The sequence below is a fragment of the Gavialis gangeticus genome, unplaced genomic scaffold (assembly GCF_001723915.1).
Source record: "Gavialis gangeticus isolate Ggan-Ray unplaced genomic scaffold, GavGan_comp1, whole genome shotgun sequence".
In the NCBI taxonomy this organism is placed as follows: domain Eukaryota; kingdom Metazoa; phylum Chordata; order Crocodylia; family Gavialidae; genus Gavialis; species Gavialis gangeticus.
The window spans coordinates 46,378,445-46,394,428 of record NW_017729006.1 but is presented as its reverse complement, the minus strand read 5'-3'; the positions used below and the strand labels follow the sequence as shown (position 1 = coordinate 46,394,428).

At 47.0% G+C, this 15,984-nt stretch overlaps 1 protein-coding gene across 3 annotated transcripts in view; it reads right to left on the bottom strand.

Moving 5' to 3' along the window:
* Positions 1-15,984, bottom strand: part of INVS (inversin) — a 262,266-nt gene that overhangs the window by 83,690 nt on the left and 162,592 nt on the right. For all 3 annotated transcript variants that reach the window (XM_019509166.1, XM_019509165.1, XM_019509164.1), the window contains 2 exons: positions 2,233-2,388; positions 286-515 (listed from right to left, as the gene is read on the bottom strand). In XM_019509166.1, the coding sequence (XP_019364711.1) occupies positions 286-515; positions 2,233-2,388 (386 nt within the window). The remainder of the gene's footprint in view (positions 1-285; positions 516-2,232; positions 2,389-15,984) is intronic.

Sequence of the window (15,984 nt, the reverse complement as noted above, 5' to 3'; positions counted from 1 at the left end):
TAAGGGGCCTCCTAAGCCATTAAGCCTACTCTTCTGCATTCACAGGCAACCATTTATCCAAGGAGGCACCAAAATTGCCACTTGCAACCTTCACATATACAATACCTGCAACACAAGAATGCTGTATAATATTGCCATAGGTAAAAGTATGGAAGATGAGGGCACTATAAATGACTGGCTATTGTAACATCAGGGAAGTTGTTTGTTAATATGTACTCAGAAGATCTTAGGAAAAGGACCATGCCCCACAGGGGAAGGCAACTAGGGGGAAAAAAAACTACACACCTCTTTATCTTGAATATTTGGATCTGCGTTATTTTCCAGTAACACTACCATGCAGTTAATGTAGCCTCCGTATGCAGCACATTGCAAGGGAGTTCTTCCTGCATAATCCTGCACATTCGGGTTGATTTTATTTTCTATCAGTATTTGGCATACATCAGCATTTCCTCCCAAAGCGGCCCAGTGAAGGGGAGAATGGCCATCTTGGTCAACCAAATCTACTCTTGCTCCCCCTGTAAAAAAACCCACAACATTTGAACATTAGAAGTAAAAAAACCAGAAGTCTTGCACATAAGAGGAAGTGGAAAATAAGTTATTTCCAGAATACATATAATAAATTAGAGAAATATTGTAAAAAATTCAGAAGTGTCCACGTGATGTAAGAACTTAAGTCCAATTTTCCAAAAATGGTTGGGGTGCTTAGGAGTTTCAGTAGGAGATGGTCATCTAACTCAGGGGTGTCAAACACATGCCCCATTGCCTGACCCCTCTACAAGGAGGCAAGCACTGTAATAATTAAATTTGTTTTTGAAATGGGGTGCCACTCAATTTACAAAAGTTATGGGGGAGTGTCCTCAGTCTAATGAAGGGTACCTTGAGTCTAAAAAAGTCTAGAGTCAAATTTAATAGGACCCAACAATATAAGCCTACTCTGAACAGAAGGTAAACAGGTTTAATCTAGTCTCATTCACAGGAAAGAGAAAATAAATACTTATTGAGGCTTTGAGAGGCTAAAATGTACTTGGAGAGACTAAGAGGGAGGGACAAATCTTTGTTTCAGGTATATATTTTGTTTTTCTATCCTTACTCTGCACTACATAGCAAACCATCTGCATCTAGAAGTACTGTTCTGTGAGTCATATTCTACATAAATCTCTCTGTTCACACAAAGGCATAACTGGTCTGGACTGCAACCAGGGCATTCCCTCTCCACCCCTCTTGTAAGTTCTTTGCTTTGACTTGGTAGGCACTGGTAGTGGTCAGTGCACAGGAGCAGAAGCTGAGTTTGCTGCTGCTGAGGGAAGATGTCACCTCATTTTTTTTGCCAAAGAAACCAATGCTGAACAGGCAAAAATTCCTTTTTTGGGCACCAAAAATTCTCCCTCCAGAAGCTGTGAAGTCCAGTTGCTGCTGCTCAACAGATCTACATTTCCCAGAATGTCCTTCACTCACTGACACATTCCTTCACTGCTGCTGCTTGTTGCCAGGGCTGGTGCTGAAATTAGCAGGGTGAGTTGAGGATGGGAGGCTGAGGCACCACTGCTTCATTCTTATGCCCCTTCCCCCTGGGACTTGTGCCCCAACTCACACATCCATCCATATGCTACTCTCTACCGCAGAGGTGGGCAAAATGAAAGATTTAGCTAGCAGCCCAACTCCATTTCCCAGCAGCAGGCCCTGCCCACATCACTGCAGCCAGTTTCCATGGAGACCCCAGCAGAGCCATGACAGCATGGGGCTAGGGTTTCCATGGACAACAGCCCCAGCAGCACTGGCAGGGCGTGTGGCCGGGCAGGGAGCTGCTCCACAGCTGGGGCTGGGATCTTGCAGTAGTGATAGCACAGTTTGGAGTCAGGACAGAGTCGCGATCCACTTCCTGCGTGCCTCTGCCCGGGGTATGCAGGTAGTGGATTGCAGCTCTGCTCCGGCTCTGGACCACACTGTCACCATACGACCCCAGTCCCAGAGCAGCTCCCCACCCAGGCACCCTGGCTCTGCGCTGTCATAGCGATGTCACTCCTGGGGTCTCCATGGAAACCGGGCAAAGTGAGGTGGGCAGGGGCTCCTGGGATATGGAGTCCACTGTGGGCCTGATTTGGCTTGTGGGCCAGATTTTGCCTGCCCCTGGTCTACAGTGTTAACTTTGGACCCAGCAACATGAGTTATTTCAGAGCCTAAAAAAAGAAGTCTTTTAATTCTGAATGAGTTTGTAAATTTGTGCCACTTTACCTTCAATAAGTGTCTGTATCACTTCTTTGTGTCCCATTTCACAGGCTCGAAAAAGAGGAGTGTGTTTCATGACATCAGTAGCATCTACCTGTGCGTTATGTTCTAAGAGCAATTTCACAGTGCTGACATGGCCAGAAAGGGCAGCTGCATGTAAGGCTGAAAGAAAAAGGAAGAAAATCAAAATACCCCAGAATGGAGCAGGTCAAAAATAATAATTCTTTTAAATCATGTTGATGAAAAGAACTGCCTTGCAATCATAAAACTGCGAATGGCTAAAATGACACACAATCACTACTTTCCCTTACCACACAAAAAACACAAAATATACATGGTATAACAAAGTAGAATCTCTGATGGACATTTTTAATTCATGAAAACAAAGACTTTAACCTCACCAGAATTAAGAAGGGTTTATACCAGGGGTAGGCAATTATTTAATCCTGGAAAGCTGCTTGATGAGTTTTGGCGAGCTATTGAAGGCCATAAGGGTATCCCCACCCCTTGGCAGTCGTCCTGCCCCCTGGTCACCACCCTGGGACCAGAAGTCCTGCCCCTAACCCCTGACCTTTGCCACTGGAAGTCTCTCCTTACCCAGGAAATTCTTCTTTGGGCAGGGGCTTCCTTGCCCAAAGGAAGCAGGGGCTGAGTCCTGCCCATTCCCACATGGGGCTGCAAATGCTGTGCTCCCAGCCTCCCCCACTGAAGGGCTCCAGCCCTGGCCAGCAGGCACAGCTTGTGTATGGCTGGGTGGAGGAATCCAAGGATGCAGATGGGACGTGAGTTGGGAGATGGGACAGCCCACAGCAGGGGCTTCCTTGCCCAAAGAAAGCAGGGTCTTCCTTGCCCAAATGGGGGGTTATGGGGGTGTATGTGGGCGGTGGTTGAGGGAGTATGTGGTTTGTGTGTGTGTGTGGAGTGGGGTATAGTGGGCATGGGGGGTGTATGTGTGGGATGTGTGTGGGTGTGGAATGTGTGTGGGGGTATGGGGTGTATATGTGGGCATGGTGGCGGTGAGGGGCCATGGGGGAGCATGTGAGAGGGATGTGTGTGTTTGGGGGGGTTGGTGTATGTGTAGGATGTGTCTGGGTGTATGGGTGGGTATGTGGGGGTGTGGGGGAGTGTCGGGGGGTTGGGCATGCACATGTTGGGGGCTTACCCCCCTCCCAGCTTCTCCCCTGCCCACTGCCTGCCAGGCTCACAGTGCACTGCAAAGGGGTGGGAAAGCAGCTGCCACAGGCAGGCAGCAAGGGAAGCCTTCAGGAGAGTGGTGACCACCTCTCTTGGTCTCTGTCCCATGCTTGCCTGGCAAGGCTGCAGCCAAGCCTGCGCTGGCTCCTGCTGCTGCTTCCATCTCATCTGCCTGTCCTGTGCTTGCCCAGCAGAGGTGTAGCCAAGCCCGCTTTGGCTCCTGCTGCTGCTCCCACTCCACCCCACCTCCCTGTCCCATGGCTGCATGATGGGGCTGCAGCAGAACCCATGCTGACTCCTGCTGCTGCTGCTGCTCCCACCCCACCTGCCTATCCTGTGCCAGCCTGGTGGGGCTTTGTGAGCAGCTGGGTTCCTTCACGTCCCATCTGCATCCTTGGGCTCCTCCACCCAGCCATACACAAGCTGTGCCTGCTGGCCAGGGCTGGAGCCCTTCAGTGGGGGAGGCTGGGAGTGCAGCATTTGCTGCCCCACGTGGGAAAGACTCAGCCCCATGCAGAGCACAGCAGGGGCAGCCACTGCCAGGCTGGATACAATTAACTGGTGGGTGTCTGCCTGTGGGCTATATCCAATCAGCTGGTGGGTTGGAACCAGCCCGCAGGCTGTATTTTGCCCACAACACAAACACTTCAGCACAGCCTGAGGCTGTTGGAGGATCTTAAGCTGTCACTGCGTGTATCTACACATGCTAAAGTGACGTAAACTTTGGAGCAGTTCATGCTAGCTAACTTGTCCTGGGTGCAGTGTCTACACATGCACCTGGGACCACAGCAATTAGAGCTGGGGTGGAACAGCCCTGGGCTGGCAGGGTGCACAGGGGTTCAGTCTTAGGCTGAAGGTAGTGGTGTCGGGTAGTGCCAGGCAGGACCTGGGGGTTTGGCCCCCAACTGCCTGGGATAACCGGGTGCAATTTGCACCCGGCAATTACCATCCACAAACGTTTGCTTGCAGTGAATTACTCTGTCATAAGATAGTATTATATTATGGCAGAATTAATTAATTTACTGTACCCTAATAGCAGTGCACATGTGGACAGTGATGCTTTACTGCAGAGCTAATTAGTCAACAGCAGTAAAGCACACATGTACTCACTGGCTTGTAAATAAGTTTGCTATCAGCCACAACTTCATCCCTCTGAAGTTTTCATGTGGACTTCATGAAAAATTATGGAAAATGAAAATTTAGCTAGCTGTGGATTGCTTTTTATGGAGGGTCAGACCTCACAGAGTAATGAGATTCCAAAGATTTAAAGATTTGTTAAAATGGAAAGAACATGTTTTGGAGTTTTACTCAAAATAAAGATTTTAAGTGCTTTGGAGTACTTAATATTTATAAATCCAAATAATTAGTTGAATCATAAAGGAAAATAGTGTCAAATACTAGTTTAGTATAGTTTAATTTTACTAACAAATTACTTCTCTGATGACACAAATTCTGAATGAGTAAGAATGAACATATAAACATGAAATAGGATCACAGTATTGTTGCAACTGTGATGATCTAGGATATTTGTGAGAAGCAAGTTTTGTTCAGTAGCATCTCTATATTTGGAAGAGACATTAGACAAGCTTTTGAGTACAAAATGCCCAGCTACATACTTGGTCCAATCAAATATATTACCAAATCCTCTTTCTTGCATAACAAAAATGCATGTTTGTAAATTGCAGGCATGTTAGATTAAATACATAAACTATATATCTATACATTATACATAATGTATAAGTTTATAATGTGTAAATGAATGTATAAGCTTCAATTGATAGTTCATAAGTTAACTTATAACTTCCTTTACCTAATCCAGCTTTATTTAAAATTTGCTTTATTCAGAGAGTAAAACAATGGGCCTCCAGCAGTGTTTGGGTGTTTCTAATTGCCTCAGGAAAAAAATAGGGAGTGCCAGGCTCTGACTATTCCACAGCAGGTACGTCAGGGACAGATGGTAGAGCACAGGGGAAGAACATGCCCACTTTTTGTGTCCCTGTGGAGGGAGGGCTGCAGTTCTGTACCTTACATTCTTTAATGCTGTTGAAGGAGAGCTTGATGGTATCTGCAATATAAGATATAAGGGCCAGTGCTGAAGGAATTAACTATTGCACACTATTGCAGGTAGCTGTAGTGACCAGTATTTTGAAGTATTATGCCTATTTGTTTGACACAGGTTGAGCGCCTCGTTACCAACAGTGTAATAAGCAGTGGGTAACTGGGGCGCAAGTCCTGGGTGCCCATTTAAGATGAAGTGCAAAAATGGCAGCTGTTGCTGGCCCAGCTACAACTGCTTTTGAAATCAGCCCCTGCCACCCAGGCCACAGACTGTGGCCACTTCACCTCTGCTCCTGGCTTTGTTGCTCATGAGTCCACATTTCTATTCTAAAGGCTGCAATTTGGTTCACAGAGTTTAAAAAGAGCTAGTAAAACAAATCCAGCAAAAGTCTGCTACCTTCATACCTGAAACCATAGTATCAGTCCTCATTTTTCTACAGAACAAGATGCCAGCTCTGATGCACATTTTTGTAACAAAAAAAGATTTTTTAAAAATCATATCAATGCTATCGTGGATAAAAATTACTAAATGGTACAAGAGCTTTTGTACCACTAATGAAAGGAACTCAAAAGTGCTGAAAGCTTCAGTAGGGCTAGGGACAGACATTCAAAAAGCCTGAGCCTGAGCCTGAGCCTGAATTGATTCCATCTGTGCAGGTTAATCTAACCTGGCTAGGCTAAACTGGTTTGTAACTGTACAGACATCCCCTCTGGACTGAAGAAATGCAGAAACATGCCTGCAGTGGCTCAGGTTACAAGCGGGGGAGGGGGGTGCTAGAGCAGCTCTCCCTTCCCTTCCATAGTGCTGACCTAAGGCGGGGTGGTGGCCAGGTCCTGGCATGATGCTCTGATTAGGTAGGGTTTCCCACCCCCTCATTGTTGATAACAGAGCATTGAGTTACACACCAGGGAGTTACACAGGGAGTTGTTAGTATTTATCAGCTCATCAAACAAAAGAAAAGCCTCTCTCATTAGTTCAAGCTCTTCTTAAACAATTTTTTCCAAGGAAGGAATGGGGGGACATTACTAGCTACCTGTTGATGAGCTCCAAAAAGCCCTAAGCCAACACTGTCTTGTCTGCCTCTGTCCTGTCTCCCACAGCATGGACCATAGCCAGCATGTCATATGCTAGTTAATGCTGAGAGGTATCTATGTAAGGCAGAGGGGAGTGGGGAATTCCTGCTTGAGCAGGGAGTTATGAGGGATGGGGTGGGGAGCAGGAAGAAGCCAGTCAGACAACACTGTACCTTCAGTCTCTGCTGGAGCTCCAGCCAGGGAGCAGAGGGGCAGGCCAGCCCTCCTGGGCTAGAGCAGAGAGCGGAGCCCCACCCAGGGTTACAAAGCATCTAGGATGCTGGAGGACTCTGATTTAACTTAAACCAAGAAGAGGTCTGGGACAGACATTGCATAAACCAGTTTGACCCAAATCAGTTCAGTCTGATATTACATTCAACCAGGTTTATCTCAAACCAATTTCAGCCATTTTCAAACTGGTTTATGTACACTGAACATCTATTCTGTTACATGTTTAAATTGGTTTCTGATCACTTAAACTGTTTTATGTGTAATGTCTGTTTCTAATCTAGTAGCTTGGCCAGGTATGGAACTATAAATGATCATTTGACAGTGAAGTCTCTGCTGTATAATACATTTGGACAAGTCTTGTTTTCATATTCTGACCTCAGAAAAAACCTTAGGTTCTGCTTTTCTGTATATTTCTACATATGAAATCTAACACAGTAAACTTTTCAATCAGATGACATATGGGGCATATGTAACAATACAATAGAAAAACAGCTGCTGCGTCAGCTTGGCCTGGTTCTTTCCCTCCATCACTCATTCTGATGTAGGCATCTTGTTTCCCACTCTGTGCTCAGTATTTTCTTGTAAGCCAAATTTTCTGTGATGGAGTCACGGTGACTGAAGAAATTCTTCAGCCAGCTGGTCACAATAAAATCTTTGTTCCACCGACAGACAGAGCCCTCACCATTGTACACACTCAGTGACGGCAAAGCTATAAAGCTGCCCCTGCAGTGCTGATCTCTGAGAAAAGTTAAATTCCTTTTCCTTGGTGTCATTTTCCTAAACAATAGAGAACGTCTTGATGGAGATTTTCCTCTTTATAAGTAAATGCAAAAAACGATGTTAATGTAACGTTTACAGCTAAGCTTTATCCAGCTTGTGCACAAAAGTCATGAAATACAAACTTTTGGTTCCCACAGCAACTGTATCCTAGCATACTTGGGCAGGGGGTACTATTTTCTAGTACAGTACAACCCTGCTTTCTCAAAAACTCTGGAAACATCCAAAGCCTCCAGAAAAAAAGGATCTGAAACAAGGGTGTGATTTACTGGCAGTGTACATAAATGACTATTTGCTAACAAGATGCCAAATGAATTAACTGAATATGGTAACTCTTCTGCTGTAACATACATATATGCAATGTGGCCAAGTTCAGGTTGCAAAGGCATGAGAGAGCAGTGGCATACTTCTGAACTTCTTAACCATTACATTAACTCAACAACAGTTTTGCATTAATGGACATTTTGGGAATTTTTTTTGCATATTAATAACACAATTCTATTTCACTTTATGTACTTCCCCACTGCGTTGCCCTCCATCCATTTTAGCAAATGACTATTAAATGCAAGGGACAGTAACTTAGCTTCAAAGAAGACACTGGATAGTGCCTAACCTATAGCCAGGTAGTTAGTGCACTGTTTCGGGAGATCAAAGAGATGCAAGTTCAAACACTCTGGGCAAAAGGAAAATAGAACCTGGCTCTCCTATTTCCTGCATAAAGCCACTCAGGCACTGGGTCTAAAATATAGGAGGATTCTTCATGACCTATATGGCCATAACCAGTGTGCACAGCTGTGTACCTGCTGGGCCAGTGCATAGCCTACTGCATATACTCAGTCTGCATGAATATGATTGTGTACCCATGCTTCAGGGGAAATATAATTGCAAACTGCACTAAAGAGATCATTTGTATGGCAAGAAAACTGCCACTTTAGCATACAAATGGTAATAGAATTTCACCCTAATTCCCTTGGATTAAAAGGCCATACCAAAACGTAAAGATTAGAAAGTAATGACTAACATATGTTAAACGGTTTGTAGAACAAACAGTTTGAGTTATCCAAACAAAAAATTCACATGCAAATAATCTCAGAAGCTCAACAAAGGCTTTGTAAAGTTACACAGGTGTTAAAAGGCTTTGTAGGGAGCTTTAATAATCCTAGTGACTGCACATAATTACAGCATCTGAGAGATGTAGCTCACAAATAAAGTGATCCTAGACATAACTTCTAAAGAAGTCATGCACTGTACTGTTTGGTTTATTTTTCTTGTTATATTGTTTGTTGTTCACATTCCTGCATAATTTAAGTTAGCTTCTGTTTTTACTTAAAAAATCTTCTTTGATTTATAGATAGCTGAATGTGTAAGAGAGAAAGATTTTCTCATTTTATTAGTTCAAAAAACAACACTCAGTTTAATAATGACAAATCTCATAATGCATTTTACATATAAGAGGCAGAGTGAAAGTTAAATAATCAATTTCCATGCCAAACCATATAGCCCTGAATAAAAGAAGCCTAGAATTGCATAGGAACTCAAAGGTCATCTAGTTCAACCCCCTTCAAAAATGCAGGATTCATTGTTCTTAAACTAGCCTAGACAGATGTCTAGCAAACCCCTTCTATAAAAATCTTAAAGGAAGATTCCACAATTCCAGGCATCTTGTTCCACTTCTGCTGTTTGCAAGTTTTTACTTAGATTTAATCTAAAACTGCTTTGCGGCAGTAACCCCCCCCAATTCTTGTCCTGCTCTCTTTGGCAAAAGAGAATACTTGTTCTCCATCTTTTTATAGCAGCTGTTCAAGTATTTGAAAACAGCTATCCCATCTACTCTTAATCTCCTTTTTTCCAGACTAGATGTATTTTGTTTCTTCAGCCTTTCCTCAAACGGCTTTCATTCCAACCGCCATTACCATCTTTGTTGTGTATCTCCGAATCCTCTCTACTCTACTTCCTGTTTAAATGTAATGCCCAAAACGGATACAGGACTCTATTGGAGGCTTAACCAGCACCATCTGCCTTCTTGGCAACTACATCACATTTCTGTGTCATGTTAAGCCTGTTATCTACCAAAGCTTCTCAATGATGCTGCTGTCTAGTCAATCATTTCCCATTCTGTATTTGTGCATTTGGTCGTTCTTTCCTAAGTGGTACCTTAAATTGGCTTTTATTGAAATTTATTCTGTTGTCTAGTGCAGTCTTCCAATCTATCAGGATCCTTTAGAATTTTATTCCTATGCTTCAAAGAATTTGCAGTCCTTCCCAGATTTTTTCATCTGCAAGCTTGATCAGGAAACTCTCTATTCTGGCGCACAAAAAATTAACAAACATGTTAAATAGCACTGGACCTGGGACAGGACCATGTAGAATCCCACTTGAAACCTCCTGCTATTTGGACATTGATCCATTAAAAGCTGCTCTCTGCCTGTTAGTCAGCTAATTATACATTCACCTCACAGTAATTCTATATAGCCATCATTTCTTAAGCTTACTTAAAAGAATGTCACATATTAAAAGCCACACAAAAGCTCAAGTATATGATGTCTGCTGCATTTCCTCTGTCCAACCAAGTTACCTTGTCAAAGGAAATCAAGGTGGTTTGACATGCTTTGTTTTCAACAAATCCATGCCAGCTGCTAATGATCACCCTTTCCTCCTCCAGGTATTTATAAATTGAGTATTACATAATTTGCTCCAATAACTTCCAAAGTACTGAAGTCAGGCTGACCAGCCTACAATTCTCCATTTCCCACCCCAAATCAGTACAAATGTTAAGCAGCACTGAGCCAAGAACAGATCCCTGTATGACACTTGAGATTTCTTTCAAGTATATAATCTGTCCTTTTATAGTTACATTTATCTTGCAGTTATTCAAACAATTATGTATCCACCCAATGGTGGCTGTAGCTAGCTCACACTTCTGCAGCTTGCTTATGATAACGACATTTAGAACTCTGTCAAAAATTTTACCGAACTCCAGGTATATTAACCCTGTCAAAAAAGGAGTCAAGTTGCTTTAATGCAAATTGTTCTTTATAAACAATACATATAGGATAGTAGATATCACTTCACATTATCCATAGGTTTTTAAACTGACTGTTTTATAATTTTTTTAATAACTTCCCAGACATTGAAGTTGGACTGATAGGTCTATAATTCTTCAGGTTCTCCCTTTTCTATTTTTAGATTGTTTTATGTTGCCCTTCTCTTGTTTTCTGGTTCTTGATCTGTCATTCATTAGGTTTTTTTTATTAATGCCAGTGACTTTGAGATTTCTCAGAATTATAGAAAGTTAGAGTTGGAAGGGTCATCTAGCCCAACCCCTTGCTCAAAGCAGGACCAGCCCCAACTAGATCATCCCGTCTAAAGCTTTGTCTAGCCAGGTTTTGAAAACCTCCCAGAATGGAGCTTCCACCACCTCTCTGGGTAACCTGTTCCAGTGTTTTACTACCCTCCTAGTGCAAAAATTCTTCCTAATATCTAAACTAAACTTCCCTTGCTGCAACTTGAGACCATTGTTCCTTGTTTGGTCATCTCTTTCAAGACCCTCTTCAGGTACTTGAAAGCTGCTATTAAAACCCATCTTAGTCTCCTCTTCTCTAGAAGCCCAGTTCCCTCAGTCTTTCCTCATAAGCAGGGATCCTGGTTTTTTCTGATTAAAAATTGCAAATTCTCTGATTTAAAATAGCAAGTTCTCTGATTAAAAACCCAAAATCTGTGAAAAAAATTAAAGGCCCCCCACAGCGCTGCCCCACACTCCCTGCCACAACCTCAACAGGCCTCCTGATGCAGCAGTGAGGCCCCCCAGACACAGACATACAGACACAAAGGCACACACAGACACTGACACCCACCCCAGCAAGTAAGTGCGTGGGGGGAAGGGGCAGGGCAGGGCAAGGGAAAGGTAAGGTGCTTGGGGGGTAGAACAAGAAGCGGGGGAGCATGCCCCTGTGCCCACTCCCAGGAGCAGGGCAAGGGGATGAGGGCAGGGGTGCCACTCCATGGGCCACACACGCGCTGGCTGGCCTGGCAGGGGGTTCGCACATGGAGGCCGTCACCACAACTCCGCTACTGCACCCTGCGCTACCATCCCATGGCCACCCACACAGCTTTGTGGGCAAGTGGCACAAGGCACGGCAGCAGCAGCGCACTGGCAGCAACCGTGTGTGGACCACATACGTGCCGCCTGGCTGGGGGGTGGAAAGGGGGCCTTGCATGCAGCAGCCACCACTGCACTGCTGCTTATGCCCTGCGACCAGCTGCACAGCTCCATGGCAGTGTGGGGTGTTGGTGGTTGTGTGCTGGCTGGGGGGGGCGGGGGTGGCTTTGCAGGCAAGCACTGCCACCACAGAGCCATGCCCTTTGCCCCTGGATCCTAGAGGCAAGTGGGGCTTGGGGGCTATAGGGCAGGGCTGGGAAAGGTGGCTGGGGGCTGAGGGAGCAGGGGTGCTGCCAGCCTCAGGCGGCACACCGCAGCCAGAAGCAGGGCCAGGGGGTGAGGGCAGGGGTTGCCCTCTGTGAGGGGCTTTGCAGGCAAGTGACGTGGGGCGTGGTGTGGTGGTGCCCACCATGTATGGCCAGCACAAATGTTGCCCGGCCAGCTGCCCAGGGGAGGGGGAGGGGGAGGCTTGTATACAGCTGGCTGCACAGCTCCATGGCCAGCTCTGCAGCAGCGGCAAGGGATGGTGGCTGTGGGGGGCGGGGGGAGCTTGCACGCTGCCGCTTACCTGTGGGGCCATGCCAGCTGTGACAGCCGCTGCGTACAAAACCTCCCTGTGCTGCCACGGAGCCATGCCCAGAGCTGTGCAGCCGGGGGCAGTGTGGTGACAGCTGGGCGGCATGCAGCCATCCCCACCACCATCCCACGCCGCCACCACACTGCCGCTGCCCCCCTGTGGCTGGGCACAGCTCTGCAACAGCGCAAGGAGGTTTTGTACACAGCAGCCATCACCGCTGGCATGGCCCCATAAATAAGTTGAAGCAGCCACTGCGTGCAAGTCTCCCACGCCCCCCACAGCCACCATCCCTTGCCGCCACTGCAGAGCCAAGTATGGAGCTGTGCAGCCAGCCGCATGTGAGCCTCCCCCTCCCCCAGGCAGCCAGCTGGGTGGCATGTGTGTGGCCTGCACATGGCGGGCACCACCACACCGTGCCCCTTATCGCTTGCCCACAAAGCCTCCCACAGAGGGGCACCCCTACCCTCACCCCCTGGCCCTGCTCCTGGCTGTGGTGTGCCGCCTAGGGCCGGCATCAGCCCCCACTCACTCAGCCGCCAGCCACCTTCCCCAGCCCTGCCCTACAGCCCCAAACCCCAATTACCTCTAGGACAGAGGCAGGCAATTATTTTGGGTGGAGGGCCACTCACTGAGTTTTGGCAAGCCATCAAGGACTGCATGACAGGCAGCCAGGGGCAGATAACTATTAATTTTCTAAATTTTTTAGGGGCCCCGTGGGCCGGATAGAACAGTCTGGTGGGTCGCATCCAGCCTGCGGGCCACATTTTGCCCACCCCTGCTTTAGGATCGAAGGGCAGACAGCAAGTCTGAGCCTGAGCCCAGCCTTGGCTGACTCAGAGGCTCAGGCCCTGCCCTTCCTCCTCTCCCTCCCCCTCCGGTTGAACTGGGAGTTTCCTGCCCTTTCTGCAATCACTTCTTGCAGGCTGGAGCTGTGCCAGCCTGCAAGAGCTCTTTGCAAAAGCAGAATTCACGGATTTCTCAGCTAAAAAGGGAAATCGTGGTTTTCTCCATTATTCCATGGGAAATGGAAAACCTGGATCCCTGCTCGTAAGTCACGTCCCCCACCTCCTAACCATTTTTCTTGGCCTCTGTTGGATTGTCTCCAATTTGTCCACATCCTTTCTGCAGCGGGGGGCCCAATACTGAACACTGTACTCCAGATGTGGCCTCACCACTGCTGAATACAGAGGAATAATTACTTCCCTTGAGCTACTGGCAACACACCAACCAATGCAGCCCAGTATGCTATTAGCTTTGGCACCAAGGGCACACTGCTGGCTCATATTCAGCTTATTGTCCACTGTAACTCCCAGGTCCTTTTTTGTAGAGCTGGTGCCCAGCTAGTCAGCCCTCAGCCTGTACTGGTGCATGGGATTGTTCTATCATAAGTGCTGGACTTTGCATTTGTCCTTGTTGAATCTCATGAGATTTTTTTTTGGCCCAATCCTCCAATCTGTCTAGGTCACTCTGAATCCTAGCACTACCCTCCAGCCTATCTACAACTCTCCCCAGCTTGGAGTCATCTGCATGTGTCTTCTTCAGCTAGTTCTGTCAATAATCTAGACTGAATTCTGTCAAGCACTATTGACTTATATTATTTCAATGTTGTCATAAGTACACTGTGCATTCTTTACCTTACCTGTCATGAACTGCAGTCCTACCCCCTTTCCAGGGCCAGATTCAGAAGGGGTGCAGTGGTGTACCTACACCTTCACTTTTGGATTAGATCTAGCCTGGGAGCCTCTGGAGACAATTTTAAAGTCTCCAAAGCATGTAAAAATCACCCCCGCCCTTCATGTGGAAGGAATGTGCCTCTGAGCATAGAGAGGAAGGTAGGGATTTTTATGTGCTTTGGGGACTTAAAAAAAATCTTCAGAGGCTGCTGTGGCAGTGTGTCCCTAACAGCTGGTGTGGGGAAGACTCTGGTAGTAAGAATTCACCCCTCTTTTCCAAATCTTGGATCCACCACTGCCCCTTTCTATTTACGGTAATTTTGTTAGTCAGCTGATCACTGCTTTTCTAGCCTTTTTGGGAAGACTGAAAAAGGTGGCATTGAGCAGCTCTACATTATGTGCATACTCCATCAATAATTCACTTTCTCTAATGAGCAGCAGCCCCTAACTCACCTTGTCCATTAAGCAGCAGCCCAACGGTTTCACTCGTCTTTCTTTATCATATGGCATGTTTCTAAAACTGCCTCTTCTCATCTTTTAGCCTTTCTTGCCAATTGTAACTTTTTTTTTTTGCTTTAGCTTTCTGGCTTTGTTGCCACATGTTTGTGGTATTTCTTTGTATACTCCTTTAGTGATATGCCCTTCCTGCCATTGTCTACATGTATCTCTTCATTGCCAAGTAGACAGGAACCTAGAATATTTCCAACAATCAGAGTGAAGTTTTGGAATGGTCTTCTGAGTCAAACAGTGGAAGAAAGAACTGAATTGCTTTAAGACTGAAATTGATAAATTTATGGGATGATACATAAGATAGGACTAGAAATTCCAACACACCAAGGTGTGTTATGTCCAGGGATCCGGGTTTTCTGCTCAGCATGGAAAAAGATAGAAAAATGTGGATTTTCTTATTTTAAGGAGAAAAACACAGATGTTAGTCTTTTAAAGGAGAAAAATGTGGGAAACAGTGGCTTTACCCTTGCAGGTTGGCAGATTTCTGGCCTGCAAGGGGCTGGGGAGAATGGGAAGAGGGCAATCAGGCAGGCAATGTGGAGAGTAGCTCCCGCAGTTCCCTGCAAGTAAGTTTTTTTTTGGGGGGGTGGGAAATGGGGCCCCTATAGTGAGGGAGAGAGAGAATTTCAGGGCTGGGGCTAGGGGTGCTGCCCAGCCAAAGTGGTGCATGGAGCCTGGAGTCTGGGAATGTGTGGCCATAGGGCCCAGCTTGGGAACAGGATGGAACAGCAGGTGGCTCATCTGAGGGTGGCAGGAGGGCCAGCTCCCCACCATTGCATGCACTCCCGGGGGGACATGTGCCCCCCAGATTTGTGCATAGGAGGGTGGCAGATGTGGGCAGCCCATTGTGGGCTCAGGGCTCTCTGCCCTGCTGGCCTACCCCTGGGGCTTCTGTGGCTCAGCAGGCAGGACCCGGAGTGGCAGGGCAGAGCAGGGCAAGGAGGCATGGTGCTCCTGTTGGGAGCCCTGTGCCAACATGGAGAGGCATCCCCTGCCTGTCTGGCAGCAGCAGGTGTGGTGGCATGAAGTTGTGTCCCTTGCTGCAGCTGGATGGGCATGGAGCACCTTGCCATGGTAATGTGGGGCTCCCGGCAGCAGCACTGAGCCTCCCTACCCTGCCCTGCTATGCCCTTCTATGCTGCGCCCCACCCGCTGGGCCCTGGAGGCTCCCGGGGGGAGGGCAGCAGGGCAAGAAGCCCTGAGCAAGCAGCAAGCAGCCTGTTTCCCTCCCCCCATGGGCTCCGCTCCAGCAGTGCCACCTTTGGGGGAGTGGGAGCCAAGCAGGTGCAGGGGGCTGTGGACCCAGTTCCCTAGCCCTGTAGCCCTAGCAGCTGGTGGTCTTCTTTGGCAAGGCTTGGTGGGGTAGGGGGCTGCAGGTCATGAGTGAGGGGCACCAGTAGTGGTGGAGGGGTTGTGGGTTGAGGAGTACTGTGCATCAGAATACAAGGGGGCTGAGAGGAAAGGGACTTGGTAGTGGGGATCTACTACAGACCACCACACCAGGA